This window comes from Mesoplodon mirus, assembly GCF_964341445.2.
Source record: "Mesoplodon mirus genome assembly, chromosome: 18".
Classification (NCBI taxonomy): Eukaryota; Metazoa; Chordata; class Mammalia; order Artiodactyla; family Ziphiidae; genus Mesoplodon; species Mesoplodon mirus.
This window is the reverse complement of record NC_138994.1, coordinates 58,308,938-58,324,490: the sequence shown is the minus strand read 5'-3', so window position 1 is coordinate 58,324,490 and position 15,553 is coordinate 58,308,938. Positions and strand designations below refer to the sequence as shown.

The window sequence follows — 15,553 nt, the reverse complement described above, 5'->3', positions numbered from 1 at the left end:
TTCTAGAGAAAGACTAGAAGATGAAACTATCTGAGGTGAAAAATATACTGAATGTGATTAATGGCATATTAGACAATGCAAGCAGAAGAAAACATTAGTAACTTGAAGACGTAGCAACAGACATATTTTAAGCACAGAACATCAGTGAGGTGTAGAACAAAGTCAAGTGGCCTTATACACACATAACTGGAGTACCTGAGGAGAGAAAGGGGTATAGAAAATACATTGGAAGTCAGTGGGGACAGCGCTCGAGCAGCTGGGCCCGGGGTTCCCGCTCCCTCTCCCGCTCCCGCCCCAGCTCCCGCCCCAGCTCCCGCCCCAGCTCCCGCCCCAGCTCCCGCCCGCCGACGCGGACTATGACCCCGACCCCGACGTCGACCCCGACCTCACGCTAACGCCGACCTCGACGTTGACCCCCGCCCCTCGGAAGCTCCTTCTCCTCACCGCTTTCACAGAGCGAGAACTCCGGGCTGCGCGAGGAGAGCCTGCACGGTGAGCTGGGGGGAAAATGGGGGCCCTGGCGGGGGGGGCGCCTACGGGGACGGGGCGCCTGCAGGGGGGCCCTCGGGAGGCTGGGCTCCGCGGGGTGGGGAAAGGGCGGCGTTCGGCCGGGGCCGTGGCTGGTCTGGCCTCCTCGCGGGCGGCCGGTCGGGTCTCCGCCGGGACTCGGGGTCTCCGGCTCCGGGTGGCCGAGGTGCGGACGGCGTTCGGAGCCCGCGCGGTGTCTCGTCTTCCGAGTGCAGCCCTGTGCTGGTGCGGGTGCCGGTGCCGGTGAGCAAACGCCTAGAGTTGCGGGTTGAATTTGTGGACTTGGGTTGTAAACCGCTTGCGGCACCGTCCGGAGTGACTGGGCCTCCCAGGGATTCCGGGCTCAAGTCAGCGCAAGATGAACAGCTTTAAAAACGCGGCATGGGGGTGCGGCCAGCTTTTCATTTAAGTTCATGTTCATTTGTCCTGGAGAGTCGTTCCAAAGCAAAGCTCGAAGTCGACTTGCGGGTTGAAATACCAGGAACCCGTGACCGCTGTGCAGCGCTGCCGAGCAGACACTTGGACCCCTGCGCCCGCCGGTCGTCAGTGTCCAGACCCTTGTCCCGTTTCAGAAAGCCGGGGCTCCGGTGCCGGCCTTGAGACCCACCCCTGGGTCTGGCCTCCTTGGGGCCGCCACCTGGGCCTTGCTCCTTCTCCCTCGTTGAGGAGCCCGAGGGCCCACGAGTTGGAGGAGGGTCCCGTGGTGGTCCGCCTTGTTATTCCTTGAAGCAAAAGTTCAGTAGGCAGCAGGAGCACGCAAGTACGTTTTGGAGAGGATTGTTGAAAACTCTGAAAATGAATTTTTAAGTTTAATTAAGATTTTAAAAATCTTTATATTATCTGAATTTGGGGAGCTGCTCATTTAGTCCTTAAAACAAGATTTTTACGAGACGAGACTTAGTGAAATACATTGTATAATATGTATTTAAAACCACAGTTTAAAAATCCTGTAATCTCTCCTTAAATTTCGACATTGACTATTTTCTTTGAAATAAATTAAGAATATTCTCTGTTTTTTCTCACAAAAGATCCAAGGAGTGTATTATAAACTGCCTTAAAATCACTCCTATTATCAAATCATTTAGTTTCTAACACTGTATATTTTATTTACTGGTTCAGATTTGTGTCTGGAAGAGTTACGAGTGCCCTGAGCAGGCTCTGTCTGAAGCCACAGTCCTTCTCGGATGGGACTGGAACTTGAACCCAGGATCCCCGATTTAGGAGGGGATTCAGACCCACTGTCTTTTAATTAAAACCGCTCGCCTGGAGTCAGGACTTAAACTGAAGCTCAGGTTCTTTTGTCTCGTTGCAGAAAGAATTGAGCGTGCGGCAGAGTGGTGGTAAGCTGAGTTTATTAGCCTCGGACGCTTGTGGGAGATACAAGCTGGCAGGCAAGGGAGCGCAACCCTGAGAACAAAAGGGCTGCATTTTTGTAATCAAAGAACGAGTGGGTAGGGAGAAGACCACCTTCTTCTTCCTGTGTGCCCGATGCACAGTGAGACCAAACAATCCCAAAATGTCGGAGTTTGGAGCAGAGAAAGGTTTATTGCAGGGCCATGCAAGGAGACGGGCGGCTCATGCCTTTAAAACCCTGAACTCCCCGAAAGCTTTCAGCAAAGCCCTTTTATAGGAAAGGTGAGAGAGGGCTGTGGTTAGTTGTTGCAAACTTCTTGGTGTCAGATCCTTTGTTCTTTTTAAATTTGTTTTTATTTATCTTATTTTTGGCTGTGTTGGGTCTTCGTTGCTGCACGCGGACTTTCTCTAGTTGTGGCGAGGGGGGCCTACTCGTCGTTTTGTTGCACGGGCTTCTCATCGCGGTGGCTTCTCGTTGCGGAGCACGGGCTCTAGGTGCGTGGGCTTCAGTAGTTGTGGCACGTGGGCTCTAGAGTGCAGCCTCAGTAGTTGTGGCGCACGGGCTTAGTTGTTCCGCAGCATGTGGGATCTTCCCGGACCAGGGCTCGAACCCCGTGTCCCCTGCATTGGCAGGTGGATTTTTAACCACTGCGCCACCAGGGAAGCCCCAGATCCCTTGTTCTTGAGATTAGGTCACAATGTTCCTGTAAACCTCCACCAAAACAAATGTTATTCTCTGTTCTGACAAGAAAGGGCAAGGTCCTAAGGCTCAGCTTTCACCCTCTGAGGCCCAGGCCCTGGCTAAGAGGGAGTCCCTGGGAGGGCCAGTTACCCTGCATGGGAACGTTCGTCCAGCACCTGGTCTGGTCTTCCCACCAATGCCCAGGCCCGACCAGTGGGTGGCCATGGAGAGGGCGCTGGAGCTCTGCAGGACACAGCCCTCAGCCTGTCCCCAGGACCCCCAGCTCACCTGCCAGTCCTGAGGCTGGAGGGCCCTGGGGGGAAGGCCACGATCCGCCTCTCACCATACTCTGCCTCCAGGACCTCTGTGACTGACTGTTAGCGGTGTGGGACCTCTAACCACCATGCTAAGGGTCACACACTTAACAACTTCATGCCTGCCCCGCCCCTGTTACAGGCTTACATCATTAGCTCCTCCTTGAACACTATATGATCTAACGGGGACTGTCATGGCGCTATTCAAATCGTATGTATTATTAGCAAAAGTGTGGTAACATACTAAAATGTGGTAATTCATCTCAGGTTTCAGTATAATGTCCCCCTTCACCTAGTTTCTTTCTCCTTTCGCCTATTCCTGTCTTGGCTACATGCAGAAATGCTACTCTTCAAGGATCATTAACTCCCTGACTTCATGTAACAAGATTCAAACCCCATGTCTACTGTCTTGTGTTTTAACTGTAAGAACTTGTAGCTTGAGTGTGCCTGGTGCTTGGATGCACCTGGTCTTCCTTCAAGGTAGTGTAGATTGTTGCTAAGTTACTGGATTCTTTTCTTGAGTGCTCATTAGCTTACAGCAGTCTCCCAAACTCCCTTAAAATTCCCTCTTTGTCTTTAATCCTCTGGTGGGATTTCTAAACTATTTAATTATCCTGCTGTATCCCTATTTCATTTTTACTGCTGAATAATACTCCCTTATGCAACTATACTATAATACATTTATCCATTGTTGTGTCAATAGATAATTTGGTTGTTTTCCTGTTTGGGGCCATTGCAGATAGTGAGTCTATGAGCACTCATGGGCATATCTCTAAATATATATATATATATGGATATATATATATTATAAATATAAGCACTATATATATAGTGTTTATATATTTTTAAAAATATGACTAGAAGATGCGATGGTCAATGAATATAGATTTCTGAGAAGATCTTGAAATGGACTTGTTTTTCTGGACTTTTCTTGAAGTTACGATTGATTTTCTTTTGTCTGATTTTATCTCAGGCTTTCCTTTTCCAAGGTGCATGCATACCACCAACACTACTCTTCAGCCTATCGGTCATGGTTAGCATCACATGTTGGCTTTTGAAAGGAAAAGTGAGAAAAGAGAGGTTTGATTGCGTTTTTGTTCAAATTTGGAAGTGAGGCTATGAGAAAGGGAGAATATTTGATGAGGGAACCATACAAGAATGCAGAGGCAAGGAAAAGTGACAGTAAATTAAAGAGGACACAAAGGTACATGTGAAAAAGGAACTTCCTGTATGATTAAATGTGAGTTCATAATTAGAAAGGGAAAGAAGAGACTTGAATATGGACACAAGAAAGGATGTGAAAACAGAAATTGCTGGTCAAACAGCCTTCTGCACCAACTTGTAGTGGGTCTGCTAGGCCAGAGCATCTATGTTGAATGCAGGATATTCAAGATGGGCAGAGGGAAAGAGGGGCAATGACCCACCAACTGTATCTGTAGGAATTAATGTCAGGCATATGCAACTCTGAGGGTACCTCTCTTTTCCCAGATCCTAAAATAATATCTCCCTTTCCTCCTTCCCCACCTCCTCCCACCTCAGCAAACATTAAAATCCTTGATGATTCTACTGTGGCCAGCTCTCACACGATTGTCCTTCACCCGCCAGGAATTATGCACTTTGGCAAACACTGCACAGCAGAATCGTTCCACGCTGACTGCACAGACATATACATGGAGGGCCCCCTGCTTGTGTACTGCAACAAATTTGGAGGCATATTTTATCTCATGCCTCTGTGTACAGAAATGATGGACTGGTAACTTCCTAATATAGCAATCAATAGAAGCCCTCAAGGTGGCAAGATCTGTTTTCTCTTTTTCACATCCAGGGGCTTGATGGGTCTCATCATGCAGGCCAAAAAATACCCTCCCTCAGTGTATGCAAATGCAGAAACACACTTGGGTAAAGCATTGTGTCATCTCTGTTGAGAACATCTTAAATTCAACGCGCGTGGACTTAGTAAAGTTGAGCTTTTCCTGGTACTGAAGGTGGTGAGTGCTATCAAATAAAGCAGCAGCTGAAGCCTTTATGTTACCTTCATTTTGTACACGAACCTGAAATTTCTGTAGACTTAATGAATTGGAATCATTAATATTTGTAAGAGTCTGAATCCTCCCTTTGGGGAATGCCAGTGCTTCCTGAGAATTCATGACATTAGTACATGTTCTGTGTCTGTGGCACAAAGAGGAGCACAGGTAAGCAAATCATATACCAGAGGCCTCTAGCATCCGTGATTTCACAAAAATCAAAAAGAGATCTCCCTGGTGCATCTCATCTAAATAGCCTTTGAAAGTTGAAGGCAGATACAATCCTACTCCATGCCTGTCATAATTATAGTCTTTGTTCTCAGTCTCAGCCTTGACCACTCCCCCTCCGGAATTCAGCAGAGCACATATTGCATGCACAATGCTTTCATTCTGTTTCTTCTGCAGTTTAGGGTTCATTCCACTCCTTTGCTCATTCCCAGGGGTGACTTTTCCTGCATTTAAAACATACTCAGCAAAGTTCATTTCCAAATTAATTTTTTAAAAATAAATTTATGAATTTTATTTTTGGCCACATTGAGTGTTTGTTGCTGCGTGCGGGCTTTCTCTAGTTGTGGCGAGCGGGGGCTACTCTTTGTTGCAGTATGTAGGCTTCTCATTGAGCTGGTTTCTCTTGTTGCAGAGCACAGGCTCTAGGCGCGCGGTCTTCAGTAGTTGTGGCTCACGGGTTCTTGAACGCAGGCTCAGTAGTTGTGGCATGGGCTCAGTAGTTGTGGCTCACGGGCTCTAGAGCGCAGGCTCAGTAGTTGTGGCGCACGGGCTTAGTTGCTCTGCGGCATGTGGGATCTTCCCGGACCAGGGCTCGAACCCGTGTCCCCTGCATTGGCAGGTGGATTCTTTTTTTGTTGTTTTTTTTTTTTTGCGGTATGCGGGCCTCTCACTGTGTGGCCTCTCCCGTTGCGGAGCACAGGCTCCGGACGCGCAGGCTCAGCGGCCATGGCTCACGGGCCCAGCCGCTCCGCGGCATGTGGGATCTTCCCGGACCGGGGCACGAACCCGTGTCCCCTGCATTGGCAGGCGGACTCTCAACCACTGCGCCACCAGGGAAGCCCCGAGCTTCGCTCTTTTTACCTTAGACAATACAGACCCACCTCTCAGAGTTGCTGGGAAGATTGAATGAACTAACTGTGAACACACCGGCATGTGGTAGGGACATGTGGATGTTAGTGCTCCTTGCACCTTGAATTCAGACTTAAATTTGAACAACTTCTTTTTAATAAGCTGAAAATTAAAACTCAGCTAAAATATATAATACATGATGAATGCGCGCAAAAAATACTTTATAAGGTGATTCCACTTGCACCCTGTCAAGTGTGAAGAGATTCACTCAGAAATTCACTTTAAAAAGAAGTACTCAGGGCTTCCCTGGTGGCGCAGTGGTTGAGAGTCCACCTGCCGATGCAGGGGACACGGGTTCGTGCCCTGGTCAGGGAAGATCCCACATGCCGCGGAGCGGCTGGGCCCGTGAGCCATGGCTGCTGAGCCTGCGCATCCGGAGCCTGTGCTCCGCAACGGGAGAGGCCACAACAGTGAGAGGCCCGTGTACCGCAAAAAAAAAAAAAAAAAAAGTACTCATTTTAAAAATGAGTTTCAAAAAGCCAAAGCAAATGAACTTGATTTGTGGTACAACTGGATTGAAGGTGATTGAGGCTTTAACTTCTGAACTACTTCAGGAAGAAGAAAATAATTCCAAGATAATACCAGATTTGAAAGAGCAGTGGTTGGAAGTCGAACAAAAAGGACCAAGCTTATAAGGGAGCACAAGCAGTTGAGTTTGAAATAAATTCTCCCTTCCCTAGCCCTGTCTTTCCTCTGAGCTCACATGCTTCCTTTTATTCTGAGGTTCCGAAACAAAACATGGTCAGTTTCATCACCAGCTAAAAGAAATTCTGAATTCTCTCTGAAACAAAAACTGACTTTACCCAACCAATGATTTCTGCATGTGCTGTACCTGTTAAAGATGAAGAAATAATCTCAGAGGATTTTTAGGGCAGTGAAACCACTCTGTATGATACTGTGATGGTGGACACATGTCATTGTACATTTGTTCAGACCCATAGACTGTTCAACTCCAAGAGTGAACCCTAATGTAAACTATGGACCTTGGATGATGATAATGTGTCAGTGTAGGTTCATCGATTGTAAGAAATGTACCATTGTGGTGCAGAAAATCCATAGTGGGAAGAGGTTGTATGTGTGTGGTGACAGGACATACTCTCTGTATTTTCTGCTCAATTTTGTTATGAATCTAAAACTGCTCTAAAAAATAAGGTGTATTCATTTAAAAATAAATAAGATAAAAGTGAGGCACATATGAAAAAATAATGATAATGAAACTGAATGACTTTACCTAACAAATGCACTTCCTTTGTGTGCTCTACCCGTTAAAGGTCAAAAAACCACCTCGGTGGTACAGTGCTCCACAGCAGAACTTCCTCTTGTTGACGGAGGTGCTAAATGTATTACAGTCTTCTGACATCATATCTTCATTCATTCTGGTATCTTTAAGCTCTGTATGAATCACCTGGGGATCTGGTTAGACCTGCAGGTTCTGACTCAGTAGTTTTGGAATTGGGCCTGAGAGTCTGCATTTCTGACAAGCTCCCAAGCGAGGCTTGGAGAATTTAGAGGACATTGGGCAAACATGCATCCTCTTCCTTGCCTAGACTACTGCCTTTGCTGCATGCTTTTGCTGCATGCCCAGAGATTCACCATTAAAGAAGAGTTGTTTTGGATCTTGAACTCATTTCTCTGTTCAGTATGGTTCTCCTTTCTCTAAGTCTCATTAGTGCTTTGCTTGAGGTTCTGATGGAACTTACCTCATTTTTTTGCTATACTTACCAGTATATGTGTCTCTTTTTTTAAAGATTTATTTATTATTTATTTTATTTATTTTTAGCTGCGTTGGGTCCCAGGTGTGGCATGCGGGATCCTTGTTGAAGCATGCGGGATCTTCCGTTGTGGCATGCGAGCTCTTCCTTGTGGGCATGGGCTTCAGGGCGCGTGGGCTCTATAGCTGTGGAGTACGGGTTCCAGAGCACGTGGGCTCTGTAGTTTGCGACATGCAGGGTCTCTAGTTGAGGCACGCAAGCTCAGTAGTTTTGGTGCGCGGTCTTAGTTGCCAGACCAGCTATCGAACCCGCGTCCCCTACGTTGTAAGGTGGATTCTTTACCACTGGACCACCAGGGAAGTCCCTCAGTATATATGTCTTATTCCCCCACCCTGCCCCTCTCCACATATACCATCCCTAACCCTAGATTAGGACCCTCTATAGAACGTTCTCATAGATTCCTGTGCTTTTCGTTAATAACCCATATAAAAACTAATTAAATAAATATTTATATAATTGTTTTCATGGGTATCTTCCCTACCAAACCAAAAGCTCCGTGAGGCCAGGTACTATGTCTATATTGTACAACACTGTATCCCCGTCATTGCCGCAGTATCTGCCACATAGTAGGTTCTCAATAAATATTTAGTGAATAAATGAAGGAACTGTAAGGTTCATGGAAAGAGAAACTTTGTATCCCCTGAGGAAGACAGCATAGAGCCCTGCACATTATGATTTAGTAAATAATTATTGACTTCATGACAATAATCTTAGAAATGTTCAACAACCATTTTCTCATTCACTCACTTCATTCAACAGCAATCTATTGAATAGCTACTGTATGCCAAGCCTGATTGTCATCAAAGATCTAACAGTATTCAGAGAACACAAAGGCAAAAACGATTCACTTCTTCAAGATGGATTTCTCTATCCTTGATTTAAGATCCATTGTGTTTCAGACCAACAGGTTCCCAAAGCCATAGTTTATGCCTCTATGAAGGGTTTTAGTTAAGGAAGAGACATGTTCCAATCTACACTTTAAAGTGTCATATTATTAACACAGGGTGGAGGGAAGATGTGGGGAAGGAAAACTTAAAGCAAAGGAGGGTCATTGCAGCCATACAGTTGAGAGATGGTGGTCTAAACTAGACTAGTAGCAGTGGAGAAGAAGGCACTTGAGCACATCTGGGAGATACTTAGGGAATAAAACGAACAGGACAGCAACAAAAACAACAAATAGACAAATGGGACTATACCAAACTTTAAAACTTTTGTGTATCAAAGGACGCAGTCAACAGAGTGAAAAGACAACATACAGACTGGGAGAAAATGTTTGCAAATCATATATCTGATAAGGGGTTAATATCCAGAATATATAGAGAACTTCAACAACTTAAAAAAATCAGATAACCTGATTCAAAATGGGCAAAGGACTTGAATGGACATTTCTCCAAAGATGATATACAAATGGCCAACAAGGGTATTAGAAGATGTTCCATATCACTAACCATCAGAGCATCAGAGAAATGCAAATCAAAACCACAGTGCGGTACTTTCTCACACCCATTAGGATGATACTGTCAGAAAAAAAAACAAAACAAAATAACTAGTGTTGATGAGGATGCGGAGAAACTGGAACCCTTGTGCATTGTTTGTGAGATTGTAAAATGGTACAGTCCCATGAAAAAGAGTATAGAGGTTCCCCAAAAAGTTAAAACCATCATGTGATCCAGCAATCCCATTTCTGGGTATATACCCAAAAGAATTGAAAACAAGATCTTGAAGAGGTATTTACACACTCATGTTCATAGCAGCACTGTTTACGATAGCTGGGAGGTAGAAGTGGACACCCAAGTGTCCATCAACAGATGAATGAATAAAGAAAATGTGGTAAATACATACAATGGAATATTATCCAGCTTTAAAAAGGAAGAAAATCCTGTCACATGCTCCAACATGATGAACCTTGATGACATTATGCTAAGTGAAATAAGCCATTCACAAAAAGACAAATACTGTGTGACTCCACTTATACGAGGTACCTAGAGTAGCCAAATTCAGAGAGACAGAAATAGAATAGTGGCTGCCAGGGGCTGGGGGAGGGAGGAATGAGGAGTAGTTGCTCAATGGGTATAGAGTTTCAGTTCTACAAAATGAAAAAGCTGTGGTCTATTTCACAACAATGTGAGTATACTTAACACTACTGAACTGTACAGTTTAAAACAGTAAATTTTATGTGTTTTTATTTTTAACACAGTTTTAAAAATGAACAGTTAAAAATGAGAGTTATATCAAGGAAGCCCAGGGATGTGGGTGTTTCAAGGTGGGGTGTCAAGTGCCTGGTAAGGAGCACAGCAATGTAATGACACTGGTAAACTGTATAGAGAAAACTGTACATCATCAGTGACCTTGAAGAGGCTAGTTCAGAAGAAGGTAGTGGGTGTCAGGATATCATGGTGGGTAAATTCTCAGAGTCTGTAGGTAAATGAAGGCCAGAGCATTCACAGTCACATACACTTGTCTAACAGAATTCCCTTTTGTGAAAAGTTGTATTTGTGACCGTCTTGTGTACTAAAGGATGCTTGAAGATTATTTAGAAAACGTCCCATTAAAAAAAGTAAATAAATAAAACAATAGGGAATTCCCTGACGGTCCAGTGGTTGGGACTGCACACTTTCACTTCGGAGGGCCAGAGTTCAATCCCTGATGGGGAACTAGGATCCCTCAAGCTGTCTGGCGCGGCCAAATAAAAAAAGTGTAGTGGAGCTACTAGGGGGAAAAAAAGTCCCGTTTGAAACATCTAGCCTTCAAAGCATTAAAGTTTTTTCCCATGTATTGGAACCTTTAGTTTAAACAGATTTCATGTTAGTTCATTGGTAAAGTAACTATACTCAAACTGGAAGCTCTCTTCCATGCGTAAAAGGTCTTGAGTCTTGTTTGTCAAAGGAATGTCAGCAGACTATATCACCATCTCTTATCACTTTAGGCTTAAAGAGACATTAATAATTTGGTGATAGGTGACATTTTTTCTAAAAATAAAGAGAGATTTTGTTTCATTAAAATATAAACCAAGGGCTTCCCTGGTGGCGCAGTGGTTGAGAGTCCGCCTGCCGATGCAGGGGACACGGGTTCATGCCCCGGTCTGGGAGGATCTCGCGTGCCGTAGAGCGGTTGGGCCCGTGAGCCATGGCCATTGAGCCTGCGTGTCCGGAGCCTGTGCTCCGCAACGGGAGAGACCACAACAGTGAGAGGCCCACATACTGCAAAAAACAAAACAAAACAAACAAAAAAAAATATAAACCAAGAAATTTGAAAAACTAGATGGATTGGAGAGATTTTTAAAGCACATACAGGGAAACTCCGGTGCCCCAAGCATTGCCCTGGCCCTGTTTCCACACTATACTTCTGCAAAGCAGCTCAATGCAGGAAACAAGGATCTAACCTTAGGGAAAAGAAAAACAAAACAAAACAAAACCCGAAAAAAACCTGGATACACATGAAGGGAGAGTCTGGGAGTGAGCCTAGAGAGGCCCCAGTCAGGATCCCAGGGCAGAGGGCTCAGGGGGCATATGTCCTGAGGATACAAAGTTGATGTCAATCGATAGTATACTTAATGTATTAGATTAACAGCAACAACAGGAAGTTTCCTTGTATGAGGCAGAGAATTTGGAGATAAATTAATTAGAAAAATATACAATTAAACAAAGAGTAAGATGATTATACATCCTGAGCAAAGCAGAAAATCGTACAAGAGATGAAATGCACACATAGGGTTAGCACGGTGGTGAAAAGAGTCAGAATGTTTTTACACCGAATATTTTTCCAACCCAAAGTGCTGATATAGGCATATTGGCAGGATATGGGGAGGGGAGGATAGGGAGGGAAGGTAACTGAACTAAATTTTCAGGGAGTAAAGAGATAATACCCATTCGAAACCCAAAACTGCACCTACAGAAAGGTGTATCCAAAGGAAACATTAAAGTTATTGTTTCTGGGGAGCAGGAAGAGGGGTGGGACAGGAGACTGCCGATTTTATTATAAGGCTTGTAGAACTATTTGACTTTCAATACCATGTACTTGTGCAACTTTGAGTTTTTAATTTTATAAAAATTCTTACAATAATCTGGAAAGTAGTAGACAACGTGTGTGTCTCCTATTTCAGAGCATTTTCCCCCATATAAGCTGAGTCTCTGATACAATCTGTGTTTTATAGTTCCAGATTCTTGGCACTCTTGTGAATGTAAAACACCGCAGGATCTACAGTCAAATAATAATAAAAATCCCATCCTGACCTCTCCCTGCACATCCTAACTTTTGAGTTTTGGGGATCTGGCATTCATTTTCTCCAGAGCAACTGGTGAAACTGCAGTGCTTGGCTCTGAAAATTACAGACCTGGGTGGGGAAAGAAAAATCAGCAAGATAAGCAGATAATGTCTTCCCGTCCCTTAAGAGCTGCAAAAAAAGCAGATAACACTCAGCTTGGGAAAGCTGTCTTTCTAAATGCTATTCTGGCAAAGGAGAATTGTATAAACACCTGGAATTCAGAGACTGTTGGTGTGTCCTGTGAAAGTGATCACTAACTGCTAAAAAGTCTGTTATCCTGATTGGTTAACTAAGTGATGTACAGCTCTGATAATATTTAAATTGACACCTTGGGGGCTTCCCTGGTGGCACAGTGGTTAAGAATCCGCCTGCCAATGTAGGGGACATGGTTTCGAGCCCTGGCCCAGGAAGATCCCACATGCCATGGAGCAACTAAGCCCATGTGCCACAACTACTGAGCCTGAGCTCTAGAGCCCACAAGCCACAACTACTGAGTCGATGTGCCACAACTACTGAAGCCCACGTGCCTAGAGCCCGTGCTCCACAACAAGAGAAGCCACGACAATGAGAAGCCTGCGCACCACAATGAAGAGTAGCCCCTGCTCACTGCAACTAGAGGAAGCCTGCACCCAGCAACAAAGACCCAACACAGCCATAAATAAATAAATATTTTTTAAAATAATAAATAAATAAATAAATTGACACCTTTTTCCTGGAAGGGGTATACACTTACAAATTTGCTTTTTCGAGCCAGAAGGAGGAAGAGTTCTTTCCTGTCTCCCACATGCATGGAGATAATAAAACTTACATTTCTGCTCAGTTTCTTAAGAGTTTGAGAGTTTATGTTTCATTTAAATGAACATTTCTTACCCAGGAAGCGCTGGTGACCTTCCCTACTGGTGTGACACCCAGAACTCACCCATCCCCAAGAAACTATGGGGACTCAGTTCCCCTTGTGCCAGCCAGCATGCACCCGACAGCAGTAGCTCTTTCATTCTTTCCCATGACCTCTATTACCTTTTTTTTGAAGAGTATGTTTACAAAACTTCTTCGTTGTGCAGAAAGCAGAATGGGGTTACAACCTCAGTGTAACTGGTAACCACGGATAGTTATGAGTCATCCATCAGTCACAGCTATTCACACTACAGCAAGACTCTTGCATGAAAACCTGACAACCCTTAACAGTTTCGCTGGGGAGAAGTCCCCAAGCTTAGTGGTGGATTTCCAAGAGGGACTAAATGGAAGAAAGCAGAATGTCACGGGAACTATGCTATTTGGGTGGGTGGGTAGGTGTTCTGGGGTTTGTATCACAGGCACTTTTTAAAAAAACAACTACCAACTCCGTAGGAGCAGTCCAATAAATCCTGAACTGAGTCCTAACACTTTCTGTTCTCAGACCCCAGGGAACATCCTCAGCCTACCTTTCAGCACCCCCCTTGCTCCCTGGCTCAGGCTCTGCCTTAGAGCAGGGGTCCCCAACCCGGTCCAGGGCCTGTTAGGAACCTGGCCGCAGGACTGGAAGTGAGCAGCGGGCTAGCCAGCAAAGGAATTCATCTGCTGCTCCCCATTGCTCGCATTACCGCCTGAACCATTCCTCACCCCCGCCCCCATCTTTGGAAAAATTGTCTTCCAAGAAACCAGTCCTTGGTGCCAAAAAGGTTGGGGGCAACTGCCCTAGAGGATTCGTTTTCTAGCCCCCCAACCCACCATGAGCAGATGGGAGAAGAAATCTCCACCTTCCCACCCCATCCAAAGCTGGTATCTACAAAGACTTCAAAGACAGCAACTCACAGGCAATCATTTGGAACACAACCCATGGTAAAATGATCTCAGGGACCTAGTCATACCCAAGACACAAAACTTACCTACCTAGCTTGGGTCCCAGAACCTTGGCTCATGGTGTGGCTGTTTCCTTGAAAATCTTTTGTGTTTTGTGAAAATCTTTCATAAAATGTTTTATGAAAGATTTTATGAACCACGAGAAAAGTCTATTACCTTGGTGTTTCGATGGATTGGGTTTTCAACTTCAACACTAAGAGGGAACCCCGCAGACCTCAGAACCTCAAAGGTCGGTGCCAAAGTGTCATTTTGGCAGAGCCGAATAGAAGGAGGTGACAAATGTATCCCCCTGCCGGTGGCACTTGGTATTTTACTGTACTGAGGTCGTTTTCATTATATCTTTCCTCCTTGCAGATTATGAGACCCTACCTGGGAGTACGGTGTGAGTTGTCCGTACATCTGTAGCGCAGCGAGTGCCTCTGCAGCTCCTATTACCCGCCTATGCTTACTCTCAGAACCTGGAGCAGGAGGGACGTCCAGGAACTCGGGAGATCTGCGCCTGACTGAGGGCCCGTGGACCTGTCTGTCCAAAGTGCTCTTTGCTTCTCCCGCCAGGCTGCCGCAGCCCCACCTCCATCACTCAGATGTCCCCTCCTTTCTGAGTATTCAGTGCTTCCCGGTGCAAGCAAGTGGTGACATCTGATCTGGATCCCTCTGGTCGGGTCCCAACCCGTCCTCTGCCCGGGTCGCCCCGCCCTTAGAGCCGCCACGCTGGCCTTTCTGGGAAAGTCTTTGCGGAGTTGGAGCTAGGAAGCGACCACGCGAGGGGCAGGAGAGGGGCGGGCGGGGCAGCGCCCGACGCACCCCGTCCACGTCCTCCTAGATCCGGCGCGGATGAGACCCCGGAGGTCTGGGGAGAGGCGCGTCTTTGAGGATCTGACCTAGGAGGTGGCAGAGCCTCCCTACCAGCTCGCGCGTCCTCCATGCGGGTGTCTTGGTAGAGGCACCAGCGCGCTCCAGCCTCCCGCCCGTGTCTGCTCCTTGTGTCCGGCTGGGGGGCGCCACCCGGCCGCGTCGCCACGGAGGTGGGGGCACCGAGCGACAACAGCAACTACTCAGCCCGGAGATCCACGCCCAGAAGGACGACAGCGATGGTTCTCGCGGGTGGACCCCGGTGCCTCCCCACATCCCCACACCCTCCCACCTCCGGCTCTTGCGCCCACGGGAAGACGCCTCAATCCCTGCGCTGTCCGGGGGGCGGGGTGCTTCCAGACGGTGGGTGCCTGTTTGATTTGCCAGATGCGCCCAGGTTCCCCACCGGGAGAAGGAGGTGAGTGTGAGCGATGGGGCGAGAAGGAGGTAGGAAATCGAGCCTCTGCTTCTGCAAAAGTACACTTTTCCGCTCTTTTTTAATTTATTTATTTTATTTATTTTTGGCTGCATGTGGTCTTTGTTGCTGCCCAGGGGCTTTTTCTAGTTGCGGCGAGCAGGGACTACTCTTCGTTTCAGGGCGCGGGCTTCTCATTGGGGTGGCTTCTCTTGTTGCGGAGCACGGGCTCCAGACGCGCGGGCTTCAGTAGTTGTGGCTCACGGGCTCCAGACGCGCGGGCTCAGGAGTGGTGCCGCAGGAGCTTAGTTGCTCCCCGGCATATGGGATTTTCCCGGGACAAGGATCGAACCCGCGTCCACTGCATGGGCAG

General features: G+C 46.4%; 2 protein-coding genes across 3 annotated transcripts in view; one reads left to right on the top strand and one right to left on the bottom strand.

Moving 5' to 3' along the window:
* The first annotated feature begins 440 nt into the window (after nt 1–440).
* Nucleotides 441–15,553, top strand: part of NLE1 (notchless homolog 1) — a 61,547-nt gene continuing 46,434 nt past the window's right edge. The window contains exons 1-2 of one of the 2 annotated variants that reach the window (XM_082602972.1): nt 441–492; nt 14,268–15,183. In XM_082602972.1, the coding sequence (XP_082459098.1) occupies nt 15,005–15,183 (179 nt within the window). In that variant the 5' untranslated portion in view covers nt 441–492; nt 14,268–15,004. The remainder of the gene's footprint in view (nt 493–14,267; nt 15,184–15,553) is intronic. The other variant, XM_082602973.1, reaches the window with a different exon arrangement.
* On the bottom strand, nt 4,413–5,384 carry LOC309793449 (schlafen family member 5-like; the record flags this gene model as incomplete). The annotated part of the gene is given in 4 exon segments (XM_082603917.1): nt 4,413–4,735; nt 4,738–4,774; nt 4,776–5,078; nt 5,082–5,384. Coding segments are annotated over 4 exon segments (966 nt in total).